This window comes from Puntigrus tetrazona, chromosome 5, assembly GCF_018831695.1.
Source record: "Puntigrus tetrazona isolate hp1 chromosome 5, ASM1883169v1, whole genome shotgun sequence".
Taxonomy (NCBI): Eukaryota; Metazoa; Chordata; class Actinopteri; order Cypriniformes; family Cyprinidae; genus Puntigrus; species Puntigrus tetrazona.
Window position 1 is genome coordinate 13608054 of NC_056703.1, and position 10324 is coordinate 13618377.

At 38.5% G+C, this 10324-nt stretch overlaps 2 protein-coding genes across 2 annotated transcripts; one reads left to right on the plus strand and one right to left on the minus strand.

The window, feature by feature from the left end:
- The first annotated feature begins 420 nt into the window (after positions 1–420).
- On the plus strand, positions 421–4616 carry nfkbib (nuclear factor of kappa light polypeptide gene enhancer in B-cells inhibitor, beta). Its single transcript, XM_043239042.1, has 6 exons — positions 421–1256; positions 1339–1456; positions 1905–2109; positions 2209–2297; positions 2417–2653; positions 2736–4616. The coding sequence occupies exons 1-6, from the start codon at positions 766–768 to the stop codon at positions 2778–2780; spliced, it is 1185 nt and encodes a 394-aa protein (XP_043094977.1). The 5' UTR covers positions 421–765; the 3' UTR covers positions 2781–4616.
- Positions 4608–10304, minus strand: ftr84 (finTRIM family, member 84). Its single transcript, XM_043239037.1, has 8 exons — positions 9250–10304; positions 7427–7522; positions 7078–7203; positions 6624–6731; positions 6328–6484; positions 6033–6086; positions 5874–5927; positions 4608–5771 (listed from the first exon to the last, which is right to left on the minus strand). Exons 1-8 carry the CDS (start codon positions 9814–9816, stop codon positions 5227–5229), a joined length of 1707 nt encoding a protein of 568 aa, XP_043094972.1. The 5' UTR covers positions 9817–10304; the 3' UTR covers positions 4608–5226.
- Positions 10305–10324: the final 20 nt, after the last annotated feature.

The window sequence follows — 10324 nt, forward strand, 5'->3', positions numbered from 1 at the left end:
ATTTTCTAATAATAGTGTACAACTTGTCCTGGTGGTGCAGTGGTTCGCATCAACAACACTCTGTATACTTGACACTAATTTCTAGTTTACAGATGATTTATAAATTTCTAACTACTGTAATTGTAGCAGACAAAACCAAAACATTCCAGTCTCTCCTATTGTCTGGGTATTATTATTTTAACTCACCCAAGCATCATAAGACGAAATACAATAGAAACAATTAAAATACTATTCAAATGGCTACGCCTTTTATGTGCCTTGTTTTTTTTAATGCCAGCTCAAATGAATAGCCGCTTGAAATTCCCCCAACAAACGCAACGCGTTGGAATTCCCAAAGAAACTAATGTAACAGACAATCAATTATAAATGCGACGCATGCGCGCTCTGAGCCCTACGCATGCGCACTCCAGTACGGTGTCTAGTTACGAGATTGGCTCTGGGAATTCCCCAGGAAAACACCTACGCAGCCGCACGGCCTTTTCTGGATAAACTGGTCAACAGCTAGCGGCTCACAAGGTGAGCAATTTGTAGTTTTATAATGCTTCGGACATGGGGGGAATCTGAGGCTTGTGCGACAGCGCTTGCCGCTGTTGTTTGGGAATTTGTCAAGAAAGAGCTCGTTTTGTTCCCCTAAAAACCGTCAACAACCGCCAGACGCAGTCCATCTGGATAGAAGCGAAAACGGCGCAACAGATAGTTGTTTGTCAGGAAAGGCAGTTTCTCTCGTTACAGTTGACATCGTTTAAACGACGCATTCATATATAAATGGAGGGGACGCAAGATATTCACGGTGAATCCCGGAGACAGAATGCACGGCCTGGACCGAGCTACTCTGTGGAGAAAAGGGGCGCCGTGGATTCTATCACGGAGGATTGGTGTGACAGCGGGCTAGACTCCTTAAGCGGGGTCGGACTCGGTTTTGAGGATCCCTACGGTACGTACACCGAGGCCGAACAGATGTGGACACCTGGTCAGCCTGTGTCTGACATACCTGACATCCCTCCGTCGGACGAGCCCGACAACAGGAATACCGGGGATTGTGTGTCGATTGGCGGCGGAGAGAGGCTCGACTCAGCCATAGGGGACTCGATTAATGAGGATGCGGTGGTGGCGTGCCTCTCCGACGGGATCGGCACCATGATCCTGGGCGAGCCTGCAGGTACAGAGAGACCGGAGGTTTCAAACACCGAGGACGGTCGGCGGCGAAGGGAAGAGCTCTTCAACACGCTCAACTTTCTGTCAGAGGACGGGGACACGTAAGTCTCTGTAGTTTTCTACGTTTGAACAGTTTGGAAGGCTATTAGATTTAGGTTGCAAACATTTCCTCTGGTCTTTCAGGGTACTTCATTTGGCGCTAATTCATGAACAGTGGGGTGTTGTTCAGTGCCTGCTCGAAAACATTGTGGCGGACAACACCTGGATTCCCATCCTGGACATCCAAAATGACCTGGGTCAGGTAAATGTACAACAGTGTTGCCAGATCCTTCTAGAAAAGCAAACAGCCTGCTCTGAAAACCCAGCACCTGTGGATTAAGGAGAATTGCTCTACATCCAGTGATTTATTGTTGCATAAAACATTGCATGTTAAATGAACCAATACATTTCATCATGCTGTTGAAGTCACCATGAAAGCGACCTTTGCGATTCTTATTTTTATTTAATATTGCATTGTTTATCATTAATGATTTTTGCATTGCTGTAATTTTGTAATAATTACTGTACTGAAACTTATTTCATGTACATCTGAAATTTTCTCATGCATCTACACCTTTAAGGAAACCAAGACCCAGAAACCCCTAATACACAATTGTCCTCTGCAGTGCAAACTGCAACACACCAATCTAATAAGCACTGAGTGGCAACCTATTTCTAACTTTTCCACACGTTTTTTTTTTTTTTCTCAGACTGCTCTACATTTAGCAGTCATAGTAGACCGGAGTGAGTGTGTTCGGGCACTGTTGTGGAGTGGAGCCAGTGCGGAGATCCAAGAGAGGGGTGGAAACACACCTTTACACCTGGCTGTCAGAGAGCTTCGCACAGTGTGTGTGAGAGAGCTGACCAGCTGCTCACGGACCCCCCCGGTGCACCTGAACATCACCAATTATGCAGGTACAAACTCATGCAAATGTATTTCACTCTGAATAATACCATCTATATATATATATATCTGTTTTGCATCCTGTCCCTTTCTTTGTCCGTCTCTTCAAGGTGTGAGTGCGCTGCACCTGGCTGTACATAGGGGCAATTGCGAGATCATCAAAATGCTGTTGGAAGCAGGAGCAGATGTAAATCAACGGGTGAGACGTTACCTTTCAATTTAAGGGTTATTGTCACTAACTAAAAACTGAAACTAAAAATGTTTTAGTTAGTTGCAATTTAAAAAATACAGATTTTTATTACCTGTTTGCTTTTGTAGGATTTGGGGTCAGGTCGGTCTCCATTGCACTGGGCTGTGGAAAGTCAGAGGTCAGAGGTAGTGGAGTTATTATTGAGCGCCGGTGCATTGGTGAATCAGCGCTCGTATGCAGGCCACACCCCGTTCTACTGTGCCCTTTACCGACCCAACAAAGAGGTGCAAGCCCTGCTTAGTGCCCATGGGGCCACATACACACAGGACGATGAGGAAGAAGAGGAGTACCAAGAGAGTGAGGAGGTTAGATCCGAATCCACAGACATCAGTTAACAGAATGCTCACCGGACTGCTTCAGTACTGATTATTTCTCTGTCTGCCACAGGAGGAGTTTGACGATGTCATCATAAATGGACAGCGAGTGCTGTAGCTGCGAAACACGGACACTACTCTGCCATTCGACCTTTGGAACAGCTGAGCGACTGTGGTGTCTGATTGTATTTGGTGGAGGCTATTACGTGTGGCTGTGTGTGTATTTTGTTTTAAGGTACAGTATGATGTCAGTACGCTGGTTTTAGTTCAGGCCGACGGGAGTGCATAGCTAGATTCTGTTAGCCTTTGAGGATCTAAGTTATTTAAGCCTGACATCACGCAAAGCCTTTTAAAGCTATTACAATGGAGGCAGCTTTTAATTTAGTAAAACCTCTTATTGGCTCATCTCATGTACATTATAATATAGGGATAGTGCACCTAAAGATGAATATGCTGTCGAACCCTTATGGTGGTACAAGGCTGTATGACTTTTTCTTCTGAGGAATAAAAAGAACATGTCTTAAAAAATGATGGAAAAAAGTGTTTTATGTGCACACATTAAAATTAGCGGAGTCCAATGTTGTTTAGGCAACATATCCTATATAAAAGAAGGATCATATCTCATATCATACCTTTAGGTAAAATGTCTTCCACAGAAGAAACAAAGTCATTTAGTTTTGGAATGGCATAAGGGTGAGTAAATTATTTTAATTTTGGGTGTGTTATCTCTTTAAGAACCAAATTCCCTAAAAGATACCAAACAACTTTTACATTGCTTGTCCCACCAGTGAGTAGATTTATTGTTCCCACAATAGTTTTCTTTGTTTTTAAATTATTAGCCAGATTTAGTTGAAGAAAATTTTTTTTTTTTGGAATGGTTTTTCATAAACTTGCTTATTTACTATTACTGCTATATCAACTATTGGTTGTTTGAGTATAGTGTCACAATTTTCATGGTGACCTCTTAAGTTTTTTTTTTTTTTTCTCTCTTTTTACAGTAGATGTTTTCCTTTTCCTATAATGGGTCTTGGGGTGAATATAAGATGGATATACAGATAAAGTAGCTAAAAAGCATTACAGGAAATTACAGACAGTACAGAATTCTACCATACAAATGGCAACTCTAACCTCTGAATTGGATGCAAAGAAATTGACATGAAATTTCATACTTTACTCTCAACAAGCTGTTTACGGTCACATCAGCATATGATTTGAGCTGTGAAACATCTAACAAACATTCCGAGTTATATTAAACACGACAACACAACACTTTTTTGTCTTATTAAAACATTTAAAAATTAATTTAAATGTATTATAATATAAACTTATATGTAAGTTATAATAGAAAACGGATCTGATTCTGTCTGTTTTGTTTTCAGTTGTTATGAAAGTGAAGATTGATCTCTATTCACTCATGTGGGGGCATTATGGTTGTGGACATTTACAATCACTTATTTATAGGCTCAATTCAACTTTTCTGTTCGTTGGGGTGAACGAGAATATTTTTCGCTGATAATGATCATTGGTTCCCTCTGATGTTAATATAAAGGCTCCTGTTCTACTTGCTCTTGTCCTCTGTGAGTTGACTGTGTACTGCTGAGCAGAGTTGTCCTGTTTTAAATGACAAGGTTTATGGTTATTCAGCATTTGAGAATATATCATTAGTTTAAGGAAACAAAGCTTCAGTAACAGCTAGCAGTAGGGTAAGATAACGAAAGAGGAAGGAGCAACATTTAGGTATTAATTAAACAAGTGTAGTCACGTCTTAAAAGAGGTACATTTAATTGTTGGGGAAGCCGGATTTGCAGTTGAATGTTTCTAATCCATGTAGGAAGAAACTGTAACAGATTGTTCCTCTCATCTGTACATATTTCTGTTTTTGTTGGTGATGGGTGAAATGACTGAAATGTTCTAAGAAACCATTCAAGTGAACAATAAACAATAATGACAAGAAGGATTATTTTATTTACATGCTCACAATCACTCAAATACACACTTTTCAAATGATGTAGTTGCATTTTCTGTCTTATCTAAACCCAAAGATTGCAGAATGTTTATTGAAGTTTGATTGCTTGTAGCTTTTAACATGACAATTAAAAAAAGGAAGATAAAGGGATTGTCTTGACTGGATTAGCTTTGATGTTTTGTTTAACATATCTACTGATGCATTTCAGGAATCTCACAAAGAAATGTCCCATTTCCATTCCATTTTAATAATTCTCATTTCTAGCGCTGCATTTAATGGTTGACATGAAATTAAATCAAGTCTGTAATCATAGTGTTTTCATTTAATTACTAACTGATTATATATCAGTATTTTGAATTACAGTAATAAGAGCTGGGAGGTAAATTAGATCAATTCTGTTAAAAAATACTAATAGACTTTTTATTTTGCAAAATAATACATTTTTTTTTTTCTTTCTTACATGGCAAAATGTGACCTCGAAATGTTTTTCTGAGAGCACCGCCAAATGTGGTCTTCAATGCAATATGATGCTTAAATTTTGACTGTTCACCTTCTAAGATTTTGTCTGAAAGAGCTCCGGGTCAAATCTCAGAACCTATTAGTGGTATGTTCTATAGTTTTTCTCCAGCATGCATAGAGTTACAGTCGATCCAACACCAAACCCAGCATACAATGCTTCTGAGAACTTGGCTTTAAATCTGTGAATGAGCTCCATTGTTTCAGACACAGAGTAAAAGGACACAGATCCTCCGGCGTAATCCAGGTACACACCGATCCGTGAGCCACGGGCTGCACTCGGCAGATCTTTATCCATCTTATTGTGCCAGGCAGAGTATCCTGAGTCTGAGCATAGGAGGCTCCAGGATTTATCATTGTATCCCAGAAGGCTGTTTGAGTTCTTACCTTTGCGGCTAATGCTCTTGTAAGCAACTCCAATAGAAAATTCACCATTCCACTCTGCCTCCCAGTAATGGCGTATTCCGCTGAGTGGCTCTTTGCACAGGATCTGGCAAAATCCATCAAACCGCTCCGGGTGATCTGGGTAGAACTGGGTTGTTCTTTTCCGGGTCACCCGGCGATTTCCGTCTGAAAGGACTAGCTCTTTATAGGCAGTGTTGAGATCAAAAGTAAGTTTACAAGAATCTGTAAATTAGAAATAATTGAGAAGTCCAGCATTTATTAGAAACAAAAAGAGCAAAAGTGAATGACTATAATTATATACATGAACACAGTCTATGCACTCACATTTGATGAAATCCGGTCTTGTTTTAGGTTCTGGCAAATCAGTTCTTATTGGAGCTGAAAATATGGTATAAGTGGTACATAAATGACAACATTTGTTCGTAACATACTTTATTGTACAATAAAGTGAAATGTAAATGAAATCTCGGGAGGTCATCTCACCATTCAGACGTCCTCCAGATCTTGGAATCAGGATATAAACTGAGGTGTCACTCACTAAGATCAAACAATTATGAATATCATCAAAATGCATTAATGAATAGTAGATAAAATAGCTTTATATGCATTACTGATCGAAAGGGATCAGCAAGATTTTTTTTAAGGTGCATTGTTGATCATTAAATTAACAACATACCAATTATTAATCTGACTAAACATCTCTTAAACAACTTCAAATGAACAAAAACTCCACAAACAGTTGTAAAAGTTGTTATAAAAATGTTATAGTCTTGATTACCTCGTTTGGAGATGTTTCCCAGCTCTTTTTTGCAGATGTCGTCCAGGTGTTCTTTCATGTCAGAGACGGTCTTGGTGATCTCACTAAAGGAAAACTCTGGGTTTATCAGCACTTTGGGCACCATGGGCTCCGGTGCAACAGATAGCGTGGGAAAATACTGCACAAGTAATGAAGGCACAACAAAATCATTGCTGAATCATTGTTTCCCTAAATATCCTGAATACCCGTATTAAATATTCAGTCAGGCAAGTAAATTTTCTGAACGACCAAAATCCAGAGCAGCTGATTTTATTTACCTGAAGGAAATGAATGTTGTCCTCGGTATCAAGTATTTGACGTAGTTCAGCATCTCTCTTCTGAAGCTCCATGATTTCTTGTTCAAGTCTCTCTATGTAACCCTGTGCCTATCAGTACATCGAAGCTGTCACAGTTAGAAGGCAGGGACCAGCAGCTGTAGTCAGGACTTTTATTTATCTCACCACGTGCACAAAGCTTCATTAAAGCGTGGCTCTGTTTTTTTACACTACGTCTGAGCTGTAAAATTCCACAATTTCATATAGACCAACAGACATTAACTTCAATTTTTGTGGCAATAAAGTTTTTTTCACCACAGTTACTCGGTAAAGGAGCTTTAATCAGCACTTCTTCTCCTTGAGAATTAAAGCCGTGATGTTGGAGTCACTAGAGCCATGCTCTGCAATTAAAGCTACAGGAAACAATCTAACCCCTCTGAAACTAATATACATGTACCTGAGCCATGGAGGCCTGTATGTTGGCCTGTATGAGCTGGCTTATCTCAGCATGCCAGCGCTCTACGGCCTGTAACATCTCGCTGAAGATTTTATCACTGTCAGTCTGAGCCCGCTGTGCATTTCCCTGCAGAGAATGTGCAACAGTCAGCAACAGCTTCATCCACACAGCCAGGGGGCAGCACTGAGCACTGCATCAAAGTCAGATCTCTTTGAGAGACTGGAATAGCTGGGGCATATTTAAGTTGCACTAAGTATATGTTATTAAACAATACAGCAGCTGCAGGCTGAAAATAAATAAGATTTGCATTGATGTATGGTTTTGTAGGATATTTGGCCGATTTACTAACCTTTAGAACATCCACATTGTGTCTGAGTTCTTGAAGTTCTTTCATCCGATCTTGGATAATATGCTGAACCTCAGTCTGTGTTGCCACCAAGACTTTCTATAATTACAAACAAACATATAGCGTATAGTCAAGTTATTATTATTATTTCACAATATTAATATCAATTCGATGCAGATTTGGTGAGCATTGGAAACTTCCTTCAATAACATGAATAAAAATCTTATCAACTTATGAATGGTAAGTAATGTATCTTAAGTTATTTTTACAATATAATCTTTGTTGAAGTGTTTAAACCTGACGGTCCACAGAGCATAATAATGCATAGAATAGGGCTACCGTTCTGATGACTCTTTACTCTAAAACAGTCAAAACATATTTATTTGTTAAAAGCTACTAAACATTTCTACTCGTATTTCCAGAAAACAATTAATTAAATTCTAGCTAACAAGAAACTGATTAATGAATTAGTAAGTGATAGTACTTATTCAGATGTGGTAGTTCACTATTAGCTAATCAGTAACTATTATTTTTTTAATACATTCCCAAGAACTTCTAAGAATTACTGTATACAGGTTCATAATTAATATGAATAATGCATATGTATAATTCATTCTAAAGTGAAGGTCATGGTAACCCACTAGTAATTACTCAAGTATTACCAGATAATTCAGAGGGAGTTACTAATTATTAGGATCCGTATTCTAAAATGAAGATTATGATAACTCACTAGTAATGACTAGTAGTAATCACTAGTAATTCTTTGTACGCTTTTGCAGGTTTTGTAAAGTATTGAATAATAGTTATTCAGGTGTTAGTACATACTTCTAAAGGAATTACAGTTTTTGGATCAATATTCTAAATTGAAGATCGTGATGACCCTCTAGTATTTACTGTCATTGTAAACTTTTGAGGTTTTTGTAAGGCACTGGTTAGTAATTCACTTTGCTAGTTTTAAATCATTACTAGCAGTTTACCATGATCTTTTCGGACCTAATAATAAGTAGCTTCTTCAGAAGGATGTAGTAACACTTGAAGCATTACTATCCAAAAGCTTACATATATCTCAAAAGCTTACACTTACATTTATTATGCATAATTAACATTAATTATGAACCTGTATACAGTAGTAGTAGTTTTTGATTAGCTTATTGTGAAGTGCTATTACTTACTAAATTGTTGATCAGAGTTTCTTGTTAGGTAATAGTAGTTACTACAATGTTAATTGTGCATTAGTCATTTATTCCTGTGTAGTTATTCATTAATAAAATTAAATTTTATTAAAGTTTTAAAGTTAAATAAAGTGTTGCCCTAATACTATACTGTTTAGCTAGTGAACACTGCCATTTAAAAGTGTATTTATTATTTATAGTATTTTTACATTTAATTTAAATTAGTTGTGACAACTTTCTCTGATTTCACATTTAGAAAATAATATCACTATTTTGAGAACACAGTTCTCAGTGTGGGTGACCACAAAATTGTGATTTTGAAATCACAACCATTACTCTAATTTTCATTATTTTAGTTTTAGTAGATGTTTGAAACCACAATACAAAACTACACAATACTAGCCTAAGCTAGGTTTAGAAAATAGTTGAACTACAGGACATTTAAGTAATTTTCTTAAACATATCGTAGAAAAAATCATTACTGGTGCGCATCTTAAGACAAAACAAGTTTCTTTCGATTGAAACAGTTCAGATTTACATTTAGTCCAAGACTAGGCTTAATCCTTGTGTGTAAAACTGGGAGATAGTTTCTTAGATTTAACCCGTCACAGCTTGCCCCGATCTATTCACAACAATTCTAATCTTATGTCTCACCTGTTTCTCTGTGCGCTCATCATCTGCGCTGACTATGTTGTGGCTGCGATGTTCTCTTACTGTACACAGCACACAGATGCACATCTGGTCTGAGCGGCAGAAAAGCTCTAAGCCTTTTTCATGCTGAGGGCAGATCTTCCGATCCAGGTGTCCCGTCTCATCCACCAGTTTGTGTCGTTTAAATGTGGCTGATTCGTAATGAGGTTTGATGTGAGTCTCACAGTAATAAGCCAGACACATCAGGCACGATTTGACTGCTTTGTTCCGCCGGCCGGTACAGAAATCACACAGCGCATCACGCTTGAAGTATGGAAACGGGGCGAGCTCACGTGGGGGCCGCCGGGGCTCCGGGTTCCCTACGTGGGGCACGTTTCGTCTGAGGGTGGGTCGAGGAGTGAAAGTCGTCTGGCACTGCGGACAACTATATACACCGAGGTGGTCAGAATGGTCCCAGTAGATCTTAATGCACTCCAGGCAGAAGGTGTCTCCACACGGGATGGTGACGGGGTCTCGGTGGGTGTCTGCGCAGAGGGTGCAGGTGTAGTCCAGATAGTCAGATTCTGCCATTTTCTAAAACAATGAAGTGAGAAGAAAAGGTGAAATGGAGCAAGTGAGGCAAGAACACACCCATATTTATAGATCAAAAAAAAAAGGGTGGAGGAAGGATAGCAGTTTACGTAGATAAGAGATTAAATAGTATGTGTAAGTTGGCAGAAATGTTTTTAAAAATTGAAACACAATTTCAGCTTAACAGCCAATGTTAAAGCAAGTTTAAAGGAATAGTTTTCCCAAAATATAAAATTCTGTTCTCATGTCATTCCATACTGGTATGGGTAATGGTGAATACATTGTCTAAAGTATTTTCTTTTATTTTTCATTGAGGAAACAAAGTCATATAAGTTTTAACTAACTTTCATATTTTGGTTAATTACTCCTTTAAGGTTCTAACAGTTGAAAATGAAAGTGAATAGCCGAGGAACGCTCTCTATTTCTACATATATGTACTGCGGTGAAATTCGAGACTGTTTTGTCTGTAAATATGGAAACTGGTTAGAATACATTTGTGCAGTCAGTG

Excerpts from the sequence above, each read along its gene's own strand:
- nfkbib (XM_043239042.1), top strand. The coding sequence starts at position 766 with ATGGAGGGGACGCAAGATATTCACGGTGAATCCCGGAGACAGAATGCA. Across the intron at positions 1,457-1,904 it reads TCCAAAATGACCTGGGTCAG|ACTGCTCTACATTTAGCAGT; the intron begins GTAAATGTACAA and ends TTTTTTTCTCAG. Across the intron at positions 2,110-2,208 it reads GAACATCACCAATTATGCAG|GTGTGAGTGCGCTGCACCTG; the intron begins GTACAAACTCAT and ends CGTCTCTTCAAG.
- ftr84 (XM_043239037.1), bottom strand. The coding sequence starts at position 9,816 with ATGGCAGAATCTGACTATCTGGACTACACCTGCACCCTCTGCGCAGAC. Across the intron at positions 7,523-9,249 it reads ATGAGCGCACAGAGAAACAG|AAAGTCTTGGTGGCAACACA; the intron begins GTGAGACATAAG and ends TTGTAATTATAG. Across the intron at positions 6,485-6,623 it reads ACAACATTCATTTCCTTCAG|TATTTTCCCACGCTATCTGT; the intron begins GTAAATAAAATC and ends TTACTTGTGCAG.